At 39.8% G+C, this 18111-nt stretch overlaps 2 protein-coding genes across 2 annotated transcripts; both read left to right on the top strand.

Annotated features, from left to right (window-relative positions):
- The first annotated feature begins 1475 nt into the window (after nt 1-1475).
- On the top strand, nt 1476-16820 carry LOC136718196 (basigin). Its single transcript, XM_066695843.1, has 8 exons — nt 1476-1675; nt 9427-9595; nt 10265-10353; nt 10696-10826; nt 11107-11380; nt 14300-14324; nt 14673-14743; nt 15598-16820. Exons 1-7 carry the CDS (start codon nt 1612-1614, stop codon nt 14731-14733), a joined length of 813 nt encoding a protein of 270 aa, XP_066551940.1. The 5' UTR covers nt 1476-1611; the 3' UTR covers nt 14734-14743; nt 15598-16820.
- LOC136718198 (basigin-like) lies at nt 1686-7916 on the top strand. The gene has a single exon (XM_066695844.1). The coding sequence runs from the start codon at nt 7525-7527 to the stop codon at nt 7855-7857; it is 333 nt and encodes a 110-aa protein (XP_066551941.1). The 5' UTR covers nt 1686-7524; the 3' UTR covers nt 7858-7916.
- Nucleotides 16821-18111: the final 1291 nt, after the last annotated feature.

Consider the following 18111-nt stretch of genomic DNA (forward strand, 5'->3'; position numbering starts at 1 on the left):
CAATGAAAAGTGCGACACATGTATGGCACATGCTATACAATTTAAGTCAAAAGTTCCGGGCAGAATATACATGTGTAAACCAGAATCAGAGGGTGTTACGGTAGAGGCAGGAAACAAGAATAAATCTGGCATATAAATATATCAGTGGATGGGGGGTCCTTATATGCTCGTGTGTTACCATTACCAGGAGGATACAGGCTGCCCATTATCTATAGGTTGACACTTTGATTAGCTAAGTTTGTCACTGCACAGTTGTAATGAATCTACCTGCCAGCAGCTCACTGGTCCTCTGTGTTGGGGATGATGGCTGAATAGGCTATTAAGTACGAAATGTTCTACCATAGTTTTCTGCAACTCCAGACAGGGGTATACAAGTTCAATACACACCTCACTCCCCCAGGCACTGCTGTGTTATTCAATGCACTGTACTTGACTTGACAGAGTAAATGGCACCTAGCACCACCCAATCTTTTTACATTTTCATTTTCTATTTGACATCATATTTAATTGGTTTGTTATCCCTGGAGCTTTGTAGCACAAAAGTTAGAGAGAAGGGGGGTGTCCAAAGAAATAACACCGTGCAATAACTGGGTTTCAGTCACACTTGATCTGTAATTTTAGTGGTTCCTAACAAGTTCTTGCACATAGTGTCATTGCAGGCTGTTCTGCAGGCCCCAGTGGATTCTGGCAGGGTTTTTTTGCAATGAAGAGGACAAAAAGACCTGTGATTTGGGTTTTAATGAACAGCTAGTGCAGAATGTGGACAGGGGGGAACTCAGACTGTACTGGTTTATGGAAAGCTTTGTTAATGTAGACTTGACAGACTTCACATGAACTGCACATTTAGGGATATCATGCTTTGTTGTATGTGTCCCCCTATATCTATATATAATATATATATTGCTGTAAATAAGGTATATAAGGTTTGATACCTTGCTCTGTCCATCTTTGTCACATATTATTATTGGGTCCTTTCATTCATTTTTCTCTTCTTGATATTCCAAGCAGACATCTTTCCATGCTTCTCTGTGTTGTTCACAGTCTGTAACATTTTTGCATTTTGTGACTATGTTTTACAGCCATAAGTGAGCACTGGTAATATGCATAGATCAAATAATTTTCTCTTCAGGCAAGTGGGGAGAATGCAGTTTCGTCCAAATGGCAGTATAATATTTTTGGATACAATTTGGATACAAGTACAATTATTTGATTTTATTTATAGTTATATACTTATGAGGCAATGTCCAAACCTTTTTCCAGCACACATTGCTCACGATATTACCCCAGTAAGACAAAACATAAGTCTGGATTCTTTAAAAAAAACGGTTTAATCCAATTCATCTTAAATGCATGATTTGAGGTTAGAAACACGAAAGCTGCTCCCCTGCTAATGGTCATGTAGCGCGTCCTGAAGACGTAAGTGACGTGACCGGACGTTGTACGTAGGACGTGCGGTGCGTGGGAACAAATAGAGGACAACAGTCGGCGCTGGAGTCAGACCTACAGGCGGAGCGGAGAGATACAGGCCGCTGGCTTCGGCTGCGAAATAAATACAGATTAAACAGCGCTTCGTAAAACACTACGGCTAGCTTTCAGGACAGAGCCTGTGAAATGGCGGTGTTATGGACGTGTGGTGCGCTTCTTCTGTGTCTGTACGGGGCCAGCGCCTCGACAGGTAAGACTTATATATATTGTAATGTACGTACGGCAGTTATGCCATTGAAAAACGGTACAATAAGCGCATGTTTTGTTTGTTTGTTTAATATGTATTATGTTGTGTATCGTATTAGCTGTAAGGTACTTGACATATTGATAGCAGCCGACGTGGATTTGTCTCCTGTCGGCGGCTTCACAGCACTAGGCCGCTGGGTAACCGGGAGCCGGAGGAGCCGGTGAGAAACATGGCCGAGCATCCAGCGACCCGATTATTCCGGCCCAGGAGAGCCAGAGCATGTCGTGGATTAGCGCAGTCTCCTCGGAAACCGCGCATTGTATTAAAACCCGGGATCTGCCCATGTTTCTCTATTAATACACGATCGCAAACATTTCACCGCAGTTGTCGTCTTTCACCGGACCGTCATCTTTCCCGACACTGTTGCCGGAATAGACTTGATCTTAACGTCTTGGCTAAATTAGTTTTTCGTGGGTCTGGTTGGCCTGCGTTTTGTAATCGTGAAGGCATCTTTTGATAATGTTCCCGGGGTAATAAGGCTGATTTTAACGGGTGCGGAGGTGCATTGTGACTTGGAAATTGAATGATCATCGCCTTCTTTACTGCACCAATAACACAGCGGTGGGATTTTTATTTTTTAGCTTAGTGATCCCACACAGTTTCCGCACAGGGTTCTCCGCAAGAGGCATACCACTCGGGTTAATTTTGCATTTTATTTTTCTCTGATCTGTCCCACCCAAAACACTCCCTCTGCCCTGACGCCAGTGATTGTTGTGTAAATGCTGTTGCCCTTGTTTCCATTTCAATAGCATTTGCAGAATGTGTGCTTGTTTGCATCTATGTAGTGTCATTAATGAGATCTGTCATTTGAAAAACCATTTGCTGTGTAGACGTTCATTCTACAGGGACATTCAACTGACCTGCTTTGCTAATTGGCATTTCAAGAGTTATGTAATATAGGAGACGGGCTGATCTCACTCTTCCCACGTTTTGCTCCGATTTTGAAACCAGGAGGAAACTGTGAATCGGGAATGGTGTGGTTGCCTTATTTTACATCTGCCTTGCTTTTAAGGAAGCCACATTGGGAGGGGGGGAAGACCAAGATCAATATCCCATTAGATATGGACACTAATGCTTATTAGCCAAGATGGCCTGGGCTGTCTTCCATGTCTGAGGCAGTTTTAATATAATTGTTTTAAGGATACTTTTTGTGTGTAAAGCTGCTGGTGTTTTTTTACATGATGATCCTTGCTCTTACATTGCCTATAGCACTCTCACTGTTACTAAACATAAGGCGAAAAGACGCATGATCCCTTAAAGCTCATTATCCATTTCCAGCACTTATGATGCCGGAAGTCTGACCGAAGCAACTTAAGTGACTTTCTTAAGCGGGACTTTCTTAATCAAGGTTTTGTAGCTCCTTAGATTTCACATTTATGAATGTTACAGACCCAAAATAAGCTGGACCAATCTGATTTATTAGGTTGGGGATGTGCACAGCAGAGAACATTCAGAGTTGTTCCTCACTTTATACACTTGCCTGAATAATGCAATTGTTTTATTTTATTCAGTACTTCAATAAGCAAGACTTTAAACCTTGCTTCCATCATTCCTGCCGGCTGTTAATCAGCTCTGTATAATAAGCTGCTTTGTACAATGAAATGAAAAAAGGGTGGTATCTCCATTTTGGCCAAGAGGGCTGTCCACAATAATTAATGAGCTGAGTTGAAGATCTTGACTCAGCCCAGATACAAGGGGCCCATGTTTGGTATTCAGTCACAGAATTGAACTGTCAGTGACTGTGCTTTTACTAAGTAAAGATTTGTGCTGTGCTGTGCCCTATTGTGCAATGGCTCAAGTGCTGTTGGTTGTAGCCTTGCCAAAAGGCTCAAAGGCTGTCCCAGAGGTACTGTGCCTGTAATGTCAGTATCCGTCAACGAGTAAATTTTAGACTTCCCTGCAGCCTGATTCTCTGCTATAACCTAACTTTGTCCTAAAAATTGGGTTATCGAAGGTAGACGGGTGTTTAACTAGGTTTATGAGGGGTGTTAGTTAACCAGTAAGCTGTGGTGTTAAAATAACCATATTCCTACAAAGTGCCTAAGTGTATCCTTCTGGAAATGCTCTAGTTAGAACAGAAAATTAGTCTCCAACAGGGTTTTGGTAACGGTTTGGATTTTGTCTCCAAGACTCCTTTTCAAGCAATCCTGTCTGTAGCAGTGTCCATTTTAAACCAACATCAACATTTTGCAATGGTGGTAGTGGAGTGTTAAAGCCACACTGAACGGGACATGTTCCTAATAAAGCGGCCCAAACCCTGACAACTTCACTAACAAGAAAATGTGCACACTCTACCGTAAAATCAGTGTCACAAACACTCCCGTGAGTGGGTTTGAGTCGACTATGACTTGCAAAGAATGAAATTAGTCAAAAAAACGTTGCAGGTGTTCGCTGCCAACTGAGGGAAAATTTGTCTGGGTATTTATGCGCATGTAGTAATAGATACCAATGATGAAGTGTACAGTCAAGCTTAACATGAAAATGTAAGTGTAAGCTTGTCCATGATGTATTCTATGTGTTGCAAGATTTGCAAAAAAAAAAAGTACAGCATAACATTTGTATGAATGTAAAAAAAAAAAAAAAAAAAAAGTTTTAAAACTGATTTTATTCTGTAGTTATCCAGTGGGTGCTGTTTGTTCAGCGTATCATGGGGTAAAATTACTGTAAGGCAGTTGACTTTGCACTACTATGTCATGCATGGTGGTGGTTGTATTCTGTAATGTACTGTTTCATAGTTGTAATTTGGTAATTCAATTATCATGCATTATAGATGTAATTGACTAAGGGGTTCATACAATTTAGTCTGTCAGATTGTAAACCATGGGGATCCTCATTATACTAAGTCGTGGCATTTTTATTTACCTGAGGAACACTAACATTTCAACACAAGATGGGCAAATTCCTTAAATTTGAATAGTCAATCTTGTTTCATTGGGTTAGTGTTCTCAAAGTCTCAGTTGTGGACTCTAGTGTAGAACATAAAATGTCACATAGCGGTTAATTCTGTACTAAAGAAATGTATGCTTTAAACCGTTTTAAGAAAAATAAAATTTAAAACCAATCTTGGCATGGTTACAGAAAGGAATTGTGTAATGCCAGTAACTTAGGTTAAATGTAATAAAGACATTTACTTGCTGTTTTTCAGTTTAATAAATCTGCTAAATTGCCTAAGTTATGGTGCCAGTATATTGTTAAAAACACTTTTTTCCTTTACAAGTTTTTACACCAGCTTGGCTCCAAAATGCTTAAGCACCTGATGTTCTAAATAGGGGGATAGTGTTTACTGCTAGCAATCACATCTCTGGTTTTACTGCTGTTTAGTGTTTGATGAAAAACTTTGAAGGAGCATAGTACAAGTCCATTAAATGTAAAATAGCATAGCATCTTGTAAACCATTTGTGACAAGATCTCGTATGTAGTTTTGGGATTATAGCCGCTTTTTCTGCTACTACTGTAGATATTGGTTAAATGCTACATATAAATTGTAATGTTTGTATATGATTGTGGCTATATGTTGGGCCTCTGGTAAATTTTTTGGAGACCTAACTGAAAGGTTAAAAGTAAGCATATGCTATTTTAAGCTTGTTATTAATGAACAATTGCCTCCTCCTATGGAGTTTGACCTCCCAGCTGTCAAGTCACCAGAAATGTTTTGTAGTTAATACTTTGCAATCCTTTTGAGCAAGGCCAGCTTGTTTGTGTAGGTTTACTTATTGGCAAAAATGGAGAGCTGGAATGATTTAATGTAAAACCTTTATGTAAGACCTGTGTTGTTGGAGAAATGGGAATAAAAGTCAAACGGACTTACTCAAGCATATGATCATTAAAAGATTGGTTATCTTGTAAAAATGCATTGGCAAAAATGCTGTGCTTTAGTAATAGTTGGGGGGTGGTGTTGAGTTTTTCCCAAGGAGGATGTTTTGACTTACTTGGGGTACAAGCTGTTAATATAACCTGGCTTCTTATGAGATGGTTTGTTTGCCACAGCTATTGGATGTCTGTATATATAATTATGAGGGTAGAAACCCCTCTAATCAAGTGGGGTGGGGGGTGGGAAACAAGCTTTGCTATATGACTATTCATTTTGCCTGAGCCTGTACTGGCATGAAGGTGACCTTTCAGATCAGCTAAGCAAATGCAGCCACTTCTAATTAAAGGTCGCATGGTATTTTCAGCTTGGGGCATTGCAGCCTCTAACTGAATTCAAGGGTTTTCTTTCCGAGTTGACTAGAGTGCCATGACTGTCAGTTTTCGTGTCAATTTATTTTCATTCAGAACAAAGGGTCTTTTCTTTTTAGATGCTCTAATTGGTGTGCATTCCCTATTCCATATTGGTGGTTAGGTTTTCTTTTTATTTAGCTTTAAGTCAGTGTTTTTTAGAATCCTACCCAAAAACGTGTACAATGGTTTTATGCTGTGGCTGACGGATTTATATTAAAAGTCCCTGCCCTGAAGTATGCTGTCAATCTTCCATCCTGTGTGGGTTTTATCCCAAGTAGTACAGTGGTTCTGGGATTTGTAATTTTTACAGCCTGTGAAACTAATGCTTTATAAAATGTTAATCTGTAACGTGCAGTTAGAGTACAATCCTGTGTTGCGAAAAGGTAGCCTAGTTATATAAAAAAAATCTGCCCAGGCCTCTCGTGCAGAGAAACTGCTGTATTGGGGTTAAAGGTTTACATGTGCATTGTATGTGGTTTTGGGCAATTTCAAACTCTCATGGCCCCTGGTAAATGTATAACTTGGTTTAAATAGAGGAAATCGTGCTGGTTAGAGAAGGTGTTCTTGTTGGCTGCTGTGTGCTTGCCTCAAAGTTCTCATTTGGCTATGATCTCTGAAGTCCCCTTGGGTGGCACCAATGAAGAAAATGTCACCACACGCAACGAAGCCAGGAAATGACATGGTGGGATGTTCCTGTTCTTGCAGTATTTGCAAGTTGTGAAGGAATTAATCTGCTACTTAATTTCTTTTAAAATGCTTATTAGAATAGAATTTCAAACGGATGTAAATGAAATTAATTTAGGAGTGGGAGACTAATGTTAATTTTTAAAGGATTTTCAACCTCTGTGAAATCTAAAACTTCCCCCACATTCAAGCTTTCCAATGCCCTGAAAGTGCAAGAATAAAGAGCAGCCTCATTATCATGTTTTATTTATACCATATTTAATTTGAAACTTAAGTTTCATGTTTTGGAAGTAACATTTAATTTTTTTTTAATTTTGTCTTCCTTCCACACTATTTGACTTTTATGCTTTTTCCTATCGGGTCATGGATTTAAATGTCATTTCCATTAATGCCCTGACTTTTTCTTCATACATCTATTCCTGTATGAAAGGGGCTTATGAAAATGTGGAATTTACTAAACTAAATCAAAATGACTAATTTGTGTAGAAAAAAAGACCGTTTTTAGAATGTTTATTCAATCACGTCACACTACAAATACCTTTTTTCTAAAAACAAGTAATTTTGTTTTAAAATACTCAATTTGTAAATGTAGTTTTGAATTGTGAGCTCTTAATTTGCCTGTGTGCCAGAATAAATGCATATGAGAAGTAAAGAGTGCAGATTGCTCTTGGCACAATGCCACGATCTGAAAATCCATGGCCATTTTGTTTTTGAATGCATTTTGATTTCTTATTTCCTAACCTTTTCTATTTGTCTATTTTTCTTTTTTCTCATTGCCTGCTTTGCATTGACAACTAAAATTTCAACCCCCCTAAAAACATATGCAACATTCCTAAATATTCACATCAAACATTGCAGCCGGGTTCATCAAATCCCCCTTGTCCCAAATGAAACTGACCGAGGACAGTGCTGAGCTGCACTGCGAGGTCATTGGGAACCCCATCCCCGAGGTCCAGTGGTGGTTTATTGAGGGGGAGGATACGGAGGAGACGTTCACTCAGCTGTTTGACGGCGCTCGGCAGGAGCGTGTCCAGATCAACGCCACCTACATCCTCCACGCCACCAGCGCCATTTACTTCACTAATCTCACGCTGAACGACTCCGGCACCTATGAGTGCCGCGCCTCCAACGACCCCGACCGCAACGACCTGAAGAAGACCCCCAAAATCAAGTGGATCCGCTCGCAGGCGAACATAATTGTGTTTGAACGTGAGTGGTGAGGTCTGGTGGGAAGGGGAGCAGCAGCCACCACCGCCAGGTTTCCGTTCTACACCCCCCCCCCCCCCCATCCCCCCGACACTGCAGTGGCTCCTTCCAGTTAGACTCCCCTTCCTTTTCCCTCCCTCCATCCCCTCAGCCCTCCGTTCCACCACCCTCCCCACCCCCGTCAGGAGTACGAGACAGAGCAGAATAATGCAAAAGCCACAAGCTTAATACCAGGAACTGTCTTTTTGGATGTAATCTTAAACTGAGAAATGTACTGTAAAATATTTGACTGGAAGTCAAATTCCATGAAGTCACTTAATGACTGCTGGCAATAATCTGCTACTTAAATACCTGTTAGATTTTTTTTTTTTTTTTTTTTTCCCCCCCCCATTTTATTTTTTCTGCAAAGATGGCAACCCCTAAAAGTGTTAGTTGATGCAAAACATCAAGGAGGGCCCTTTCTATCTTGTGGTCCAGTATTACATAGCATCTTAATTTGTACCTTAAATACACCGATCATTCCCCAGAACTGGTACTGATTTTCAAACCCCCGGTTTTCCAATCTTCCTCCTGCCCCCTGGACATCAATCCTATTGAGACCTTTCAGACCGGCATCATCGGGTGGCTTCTGTTTGACTTGACCACTGCAAGCTGCTTTCTAGGCCCAGCTTTCTCCATTTTGCCATTGCTGAACTTCCCCCCTGCTACTTCTATCCTGCGCTGCTCCCATTTCCAAATCTGTCCTGTAAAGACCGCTTTACCTTTCATCTAAACTTGTGTGTGTATATATACTTTAGTGCTTCAGATTCCGTGAACTCTTTCCACCTTGCTGCTTTGGTGATGTCTAAGCTCGAAATTTTACAGGATTCTAGTGTTTATTCAATGATGCATTGCGTTACACATCTTCCATCTCTCGCCTGACCAAGAACAATCGGAGGAAGAGAGGTTGTGTATTGTGATTGCAGGCTGAGCTTTGATATATTGTCTTTTGAAATATTAAACCCTGCTCAATTTGCTAGCTATCCGGTTCACTAAGTGTTTGAGGTAGAATTTCGAGCATTGCACAATACATGTTCTTCCCTTCAACCATCCTTAACTTCGAGCATTTCTTCTCCCCATTTTAGGAACATCAGTTTTGTGACTTGTTTATTGCGTGAATGTATAAGTCTTATGCTTTTGCTTTAATTATATCTGCAGATCACCAAGCCTTAGGCTTCTAAAACCTCAATTTGCTTGTAAATTGTAAAATATTTACAATGTAAATAAAGCTTTAGTTCTCACTTCCTGACATAAACACCTTACAATCAAGCTCATTTTCATTGGGATTTCAAATATTCAGTGGTTTAATTTTTTAAACCACATTTGTGTATATTGTTTGAGCAATTTGTACCCTACTCATCTGATGTAATGGGTGTGGCAATTTTGGGAACCAGTTTCTATTTTTGAGAAACTTACTTAAACTATCATTGTTATATAAAGGTAAGTCCAAAATTATTTCAGCAACTGAAACTACTCCCCACTGATTTGTCATTTTGATTCTCCTGTGTTTTGGTTTTTTGACTTGCCTTTTTGTGTCAATACAGCTCCTGAGATCGTGACCTTTCCTCTGGAGGCAAGCAATATCTCTTCCACCGTTCTGTCCTGCAACATGACAAACCCCCCAAATGAAATTAAAGGTCGTTACTGGGTAAAGAACGGCAAAGAGATTAAGGACACCAAGGACCAAAAGAGTGATCCCTTCATGAAGCTTGAGTATGCTATCTTATGAAGTTTTATTTCATGAATTTGAGGTGGTATTTGGAATGAAGCTGTGACTTTCCGCAGTGTCCCCCCTGGGATTGTAAGAAACGAGACCCATTTGAAGGGGGCAGAGCAGTCTAAATGAGCTTAATGAGTTTTGGCACCATCTCGCCCTCTTTCTGCTTCTCCTGTGAGAATTAAAGCCATTGCTCTGTCACACTGCAGAGTTGTGGTTATGAGCCTCCCTCTCGCTCTGGCTGAAGCCCAGTTAAAGCCATTGACACTGTGCTGGACAGGGTATACGTGCCGTTCTACCCATAGCCGCATTCAGCAAGGCTCATTGGTCGCAGGAGCGAGGATTAATGCTCTGACAGCATCGCTCCTGTGACCCTAATGCCTTGTTAGACTGGAAGGCACAGTTGGACCCCTGTGTAGGAAAACAGGCGCACTATTGTTATCAGGCGGAAATGTGGTGATTGTACGTGCAAGTGTTGGTTCTTTCAGTCTGCAGGATGCCTTTCTAGTTCTGGCTGCTTTTCGGTTGTCCAAAGGCCATTGTGCTGTGACTTAGTGGTGATTGTGGATGTGTAGGAAGTCTGATCAGAGCTAGAAGGAAAGCTATGGTTTAAAGTCAGGTCTGCTTTGAAGATCATACGTTTTTTTTTTTTTTTTTATTCCTAGGCTAAAGAATCTTAATCCTGAAAATGGAGGGATCTATACCTGTGTGTATCTCATCACCCCTGAAGCCAACAAAAGCATTGAAGTCAAAAGTAAGTCTTCAGTGTTCTTGGTATTCTTCATGAAAGCCCTTGGCATGTTGGAAGAGACGTCTTGGTCCAAAATCGCAGGGTTGTGTAAATGTGCAGTTTTGTGTATTAATTGATATCCCATCGATCCCAGTGTTTTGGTACATTTTGAATTCAAAGGTACTATACATGATTGTTTTTGGGTAGTAACATTGTGAGGGAGTTCTCAATGAAGAGTTGGTTTGCACCTGCTGCATATACTTGCTACCATCAGTGTATGAACTGAATGTCTGACTTGCTGCATACAGCCTATAGACAAGATGTATGATCTATATACTTGATTTCCTTTCCCTTCTCTCTTGCCAGTGCCCCCTCATGTTAAAGCATACAAGCACTCTGAGCATGGAAATGAGCAGGACAAAGGTGTGCTCACCTGTGTAAGCCATGGCTATCCCCTGCCAACATCCTGGATGTGGTTCAAAAATGGTGCAGAAACAGTATGTATCTTTCTCTCCCCATCTTGGTTTGACATGTTGTCCATGTAAGTGTTCCTTACTGTACAATAAAGGGTGTGCAATGTGTATTTAATGTTAACTCGCACGGACTTGAAATTGTGCTTGAACTTTAAAACCTTACGCACTTAAACACAATTGTGTTTGCACTAAATGTTACTAGCTGTTTAAGCCATCTAATTTCTGCAAGGAGGCAAAATTTGAATGTCCTGGGGGGGGGTGTATGTGAGATTTTTCATTTAATCTTTCATTTTTAACCCCCAAGCCCATTAATGGAACAGCGGGAAAGTACGAGATCAAGAGCACCCCGGAGAAGACCATCCTGTACATCGATAACTTGGACATGGAAGACGATATGGGTGACTACGAGTGCGTCGGCGAGAACGACATCGGCTTGAACCGCGACAAGATCCACTTGCGTGTGCGCAGCCGCCTCGCCGCCCTGTGGCCCTTCCTTGGCATTGTGGCAGAGGTCATCATCCTGGTCACCGTTATCTTCATCTACGAGAAGAGGCGAAAGCCCGATGAGATTGTGGACGGTATGAGCATTGCTTCCCTCTAAGACTAGTCTGGACATTTTTAAACCGAGAGAAATAAGATCCTTCCACCCATCATAGTCAAGTGCTAATTTTTTTTTTTTTAAACGGACAATGGCAGTGTTAATCCTTGTATTACTTAGTTTTCTTACCATCAGTGATTTTATAGGTGTTAAATGCAAAGAAACCTAATACCGTAGCTGCAAGATTATGCTGCAGGAAATATTAAGAACTGAACAAAGTGTAGCCTGGCATTTCAAGGTCCTAGTGTCCACCACCCCCCCCCCCCCCCCCCCCTTGTAAAAGGAACAGTCAACTCACCCCCCCTCCTCTATTTTCTGTAACAGTGCACCCTGTAGTGGTAGAAAATTACATACCTTTTTAAGATTGTCAATGTAGTTAACCTGCCAATCTTTTCACTTGATTTCAATTTCATTACTATCCCCTTTTAACGAATGTGCATTTTCCATCTTTCTCAGATACTCTCCCGAGATGTTGATCAGATATGCTTATATGTACAGAAAATTTAAATTCTATTTGTTATTAATCCACATGCATAGCATTGTAGAAAATTTTAAATAACGGCAAAACTCCTCAGTGTTTTCCCTGGAACACACACAAAAGGAAGTAGATTAGGAGTTTTTAAACAACCTGGTTTCACAGACCTCAATCGGCCCTAGTCTGGACCTGTTTCACTGCCTTTTCTGCCTTTGCACACCAACTTAATATAAAATGTTGTGCTGAGCACTAACCCATACTGCCCGCCCACCCCATTTAAACCTTAAAACTTGCTTTCAGTGAGACGTCTAAGCTTGTGCTTTGGTACAGAGCTTTGTAACTCTGCTAGTAATTGTAACTTCTATTTGTAGTATCTGTGCTTTCAAAATTTGTCACCGCCATAATATAATTATAATTGGGGATACAGGTGAAGATAGAGATGAATTTGGGGATAGTTTTAGTGCATTATTTTTAGTAGGTTAAACTTCTAATTTTAAATTGTAAAAATTGATTTAGGTTATTGGCCAATTCATCAACAATTTAAATGGATAACAAACTTGATTTGCTTGGGTCTAGTTTGAATTGGTGTGTAGTAGGGTTAAGTTCCTGCTGTTTGGGCCTAAAATGGGACCTGCAGATGTAATTCAGTTGTGTATTGTATAAAGTGTGTTTGGCACAGCATCACCATATCTGTTCAGAATAAACCAATTTATTTACTGGAAGTTTAATGTAGGGTACGTAACCTACTGATGTACTGCATCAAATACTATTGCACACCAATCTTTGAATTCTGTTGAATTTAAGCTAAATTAGGCATTTACAGTTTTTTTTGGCACACTGGTTGGAAAGCATTGGTCTGTACAACACCACCTTCGAGTCATCGAAGACTAGAGCAAATCTGGGTCAGTGAAACCTTAGGTTTATCTTTTTTAAATGTAGTTAATCCAAAATTTTAACTGGTTTTAAGACATTTTAGAGGCAGTTCAGTAGTAGTTTATAAATAAATGCTTTTCATGTTACTAGATTTTGGCTTTTATAACATTTGCTATTCCACAGTTTTCTGTATCATAGTTTGCTTTCTCTAATTTGAAATTAGTTTAATTTTGTATCTTTAGTTTGTTCTGCTAGAACTATTTTTATTTTGTTTTTTATTTCTTTGTTTGCTGCTGCTTTTATTACATGTTGGTAAGTTTACAAAACTGCATGTCAGACTGAAGTGGTTTCTCCCTGAGATGATAGAGAAGAAAGCAATCGGAGTGCTTCTGTAACTAACTCATTGCTTCCATTCAGTAGCCATTAATATAAGATCAGGAGACTGCTAATGGGGATCTCTTTCACTGGTTACACTTCAAATTTATTGTATAACTTGAAATATTTTTCTTCCATGGTTACACCCTGCTTTTTTTTTTGATAACATTATTCCCAATTGACCTTGATAAGACATGGTATTACCAGTGAAAGGGTCAGTTTGAAGTCTGACATGGTACTTGTAGCCCTAGCCCGTTTCTTGTTCTGTTCACTTTAGGGTAAAAAAACAATCTGATGCTACATAATCTTTAGATGATTCTGGAATAAGCTATTCTGCATGTACAGCTGCATAAGAAATAACACTCATGCATGATTCTGCATTAATTGAAACTGGATCTGAAGGGGATACATTTTACCAGTCTTGTTCAGGATGCTGTTGTCTTGTCCTTCTGTGTATGGTCACACGAGGACCTATGCTTGTATGCATTTCCTTACAGCTCTTATGGTTGACTGCAATCCTGTGTGTTTCTTGTAATAACTGTTGCAGCAGTGGTTTTACGGGAGTCATGGCTTTTGTGCATGGTTTTAGTTGAACCCTGGTAAAATTAGCAAGACCCCTTTTTTTTTTTTTTTTTTTTTTTTTTTTCCCCCCCCCCCCCCCCCTTTTCCTTCTGGGCAAACATTTTGGGGTAAGGGGAGCACAGGGATTTACTGGTCTGTTTAACTCAAGATGGAGATGGGTGAGGGCTTGCTCACTGGGGAGTTTAACTTCGATATTAAACATGCAAACCAGTTCGAGAGACATTTCTGCTTGATTTATAGTACTGAATCCAGATGTTTCATAATCATTATCTAACCAGGGTTCTGACATATGAACATTTGGCTTGGTTTGTGATGCGCAGAGATTGGCCAGACAAGCTCTCTATTTAGAGAAGCAAAGAGGGGGGAGGGGGGACTATTCCCTTTTAACAGGAGCTTTTGAAATAAGCTAATGGTAATGCAAGCTTCAAATTTCCTCATCTGGGGAGGGGGGTTATCATTTTTGTTCAGTTAACCTTTCCTGTAACTTGTGTGTAGGATTTTACCAGTCTTCGACTATGATGCACTGCTCATCCTTTTTACGCCCCATCTTCTAACTTTGACCTCTGATTTTCCACATGCTGTTGCTGCTATCAGATGACGATTCAGGATCTGCGCCTCTGTAAGTAAATGCTAGATTTTTCATGTCTGAGAAATGGGAAAAGGTTTCTGCTGGTTCTCTGGGAATATGAACTTTAAACCCAAACAAGTGAAACTTGAAGTAGCATAGAAACTTACTATATGCACTATAAATGGTTTTCAAAAAATAAACTGGTTTTATTGATTTTGATTGGTATTTCCCATAGAATAACCTTGATCAATAGGGCTATCTGTTACTACCTTCAGTTGGTATTTTTTGTGTTGGGGGTGGCGGTGGAGTGCAAATCATAAGTTTAGGATTAAATACATTGAATGATATTTGAATGTAATGTTGTGCATCAGATTTTAAATGATGGTACTTTTGTTACAGCAAGAGCAATGCTGCTACTAATCACAAGGACAAGAACGTCAGGCAGAGAAACTCCAATTGAAAAACAGGAGGTGAGTTTCTATCCCCCCCAATCTGGCCTGTGAAAGATTTAATTTGTGGCCACCGACCTGTATGCTGCTTCAAATTAGCTGACTTTTTCAAACATGAAAAAAGTGAAATTGCAAAAAAGCAATACAAATTAAATTATAAAATGCAACCTTGCAACCATATCCACACCTTAAAGCCTCGTGAAAAAATATGATCGACTTTTACACACGTTCAATCGCCTGAAGTTTATTGGAGGAATTTCAATAACCAACTGTAGGTTCCGTGAATGAGTACAATTTTATCTAAAAAGTGCAAAATAAACCGCGGAAACACTTCACTTCGGCCTGAACAGATCCCATTTGCTTTGATCTGCTTGGGAATGATAATGCAAATCCAATATGCTTGCTGTGCACACGACACTGTATCTATCTCAACTGCATGTGTTCATCAACATTTTGAAACAAAGCATGGAAGCTTAATCAAGACCCCTTTCCTAAGTCAAATGGAAAGCTTAATGTCTTTATGCACATCCATCCAGGAAAACTCAACAGCAGCATCCCTTCATGTTGTAGTGCATCTTGCAAAAAGACTTTCAATGAGACTGAGCTTTAGAAAATGGTGTGCTGTGCATATTTAAATGCTTGAAGTTCTGACTCATGAGAGAGTGCTACTACAGACCTGGTCAAACTAATTTAATAGATTTGCAGTGCTTTTTGATGGCAAGTCTTCAGGAGGAGCTGTTCTTTCCCATTTGTTTTGCTCTGTGAGGGCAAAGTCAAAATCTGTATTTTCTAATCTACATTTAAGCACAAATCCTCAAAGGCATCTAGAGAAACTAGTATTTGTATTTAATGTAGTCTCTTGTTTTTCCCAACAGATGCCCTCATGACTACTGAGATTTTTAAACTGAGCTGTAAGTTGCTGAGTAGCACAAAATCAAGTGCGGCCTGAATTTTTTATTTTATTTTTTCCCCCCCTCTCCCCATCCCCCTCCCCCCCTTAACGTCAAGGGGTAGTTCTTGTGTGTTTCCGTACATGTCCAGAGATCAACTGGCTACCAGACAGTGCTTTTTTCTTTTTTAATTTTCTTGATGTTGCTTTGTTTTGCTAGCAGGGAAAGTGTCAACTAAATGACTGAGAGAACTGCATGTTTTTAAAATTATTTTACAGCTCTTTTTTGGGGGGAGGGGGAAGTAATGGTGAATCTTTTGTAAGATGTATGTGAAAATTAGGTGTTTTTTTCTTCTCTTCCAAAGATAACACAGTCCAATAGGTTTAAGTCTTAAGACCTGGAAACTGCTGGGTAAAATCAATGTTAAGCATATTCACTAGATTTGCTGCAGAATCCAAGATGGGCGCTTGATTGCTATGTAGCCCTCAAGGAGAATTGTGGATGCATTTCAAAATACACAACTACTATTTAAGACCTAAAGGACTGTTTTGAGATCCTTGGGACTATGCATTGCATAAGTGAAGGTATAGACAGAACAGGTTTTCATATTTGATTAGTCTTTCCTATAGATTTTAAGAAACCTGTATCTATTGCTTTTTTTGTTCCTGTTGCTTATAAATTCCCAGTGCTAAATAATAAATGGGGGTGGATACAATTTTCATGAACATGCAGGTTTTTGTTTTTTTTTGGAAAGCGTTTATTTTCCCCACAGATCTTCTCTGTATAAATTGCCTCTTTCTAGTGCCATAGTTACACATTTAAATCTATTTTACCAGTCCCTGTGAAAAAAGTGGACCACCTTAAAAGCTTTCCCCCTGGCTTATTCTGTGCTGATTTACCTGTGCAAAGTACATTGGTGAAACTGAGAATTAAAGCATGTTGGCATTGTGCCTGTGAAAGGTTACTGTTTTTAAAGGGCATTTAAATTTGGTACAGCTATGGAATGTCACATTTTGCCCCTTTTATAGAAGTTGTGTAAGTCATATTGTATTTACTGAACTAGTATTGTCAATATTTTGATTTACATTTCATCACCAGAAGAAATGGGGTGTTTTCCCCCAAACTTATTCTGCCTGACACAACACTAACAAATATTGTAAATGGTCGTCTCTGTAACAACTTTCACAAAATAAAGTTCCTTGCTTGGATTTCGATGTGTGGTTTTCTTTGCTCAGTGTCCAGCACTTCTCTCTCCAGGATTAAGATGCATGTAGTAATTGAATTGAAAGTGACCAGAGCTTGAACGAGAACTGATTGAAGGATATGCAACTCGGAAGCTTTGAAGTAGTAACTTTTAATGCCCCCCAAAATATTGGAGCCCCACGTGTCTTGACCACATCCTGTTCATCAGTGTGATCAATGCCACGTGCTGGAGCCACTCATCCCTCTTCTCTGGGCATCAGTAATGACCCTTTCAAAATGGAGAGAAGTTAATTGACCTCCGACATTAGCATGAACAGTCCTTTTCCAGTCTTGCTGGGTTGGCATGTCCATCCCGCTCCAGTCCACCCTGCTGGGAGATTTTACAAACTGATGCTCCTCGTGGTTTAAGGTAAGCTTTAAGAGATGAGAATCCTTGCTTCTTGAGGAATCCCTTAATTTAACCAAGGTATAGTGCTTACAATGTAATGTTCAAGAACACTTTGTAGCACTTCAATTAAAATGTCTCTCTTCTAGATAAAAAAATAATACCATTAAATCTGTATACATGCAATATAAAATTTAAACTGCATTTTCAAATATCAAGGTATTGATAAAACCATTCAATGCTTTTATGGCAAGTTCTTTTGTTTTTCATTAAAAGAAAGTGAATTAAGAGGTTGCCAATGAATATTTACTTTGATCAAAATAAGGAGACCCAAGTAGATAAAATCAAAGCACCAGTTCTTGTGTTTTCAGCATAGGGTTTATCTTGCAATTCTCATTTATTTAATACATTTATGGGAACCATTGGTTCTAAAAATTGCACATCTTCATGCTAAAATATTGCACAGGTTCATCTTGACTTGCAGTGCATAATCAAACTTGTAAATCTGTATGAATGCATGCTAGCCGGGGGGGGGGGTCATTCATCCGTGGCGCCCTTGATCTTTGGTTGTAATTTGTAGGTGAGGCCACTGGGGGGGCAGCCTCATTTCACGGGGTGCTGTGGCCTTCCTGGGCCCCCCCTTAGACATGCCCCTTTCTTTAAAATAATGAAAATGATTAGTTCAATTAAGAATATAAAGTTTTTACAAGCAAGAGGAGGCCATTCGACCCATCGTGCTCGTTTGCTATCCATTAATGACGAAGTGATTCAAGGATCCTATCCGGTCTGTTTTTGAATGTTGCTGGGGCGTTTAAGTAATTAATTGAGACCTCATTTGGGACAAAAAAACATCAGGTTAGGGGGTCCTCTGGGCCTAGACCCCTGCACTAAATGCCATCCCTGCATGTTTT

Source organism: Amia ocellicauda, chromosome 22 (assembly GCF_036373705.1).
Source record: "Amia ocellicauda isolate fAmiCal2 chromosome 22, fAmiCal2.hap1, whole genome shotgun sequence".
Taxonomy (NCBI): Eukaryota; Metazoa; Chordata; class Actinopteri; order Amiiformes; family Amiidae; genus Amia; species Amia ocellicauda.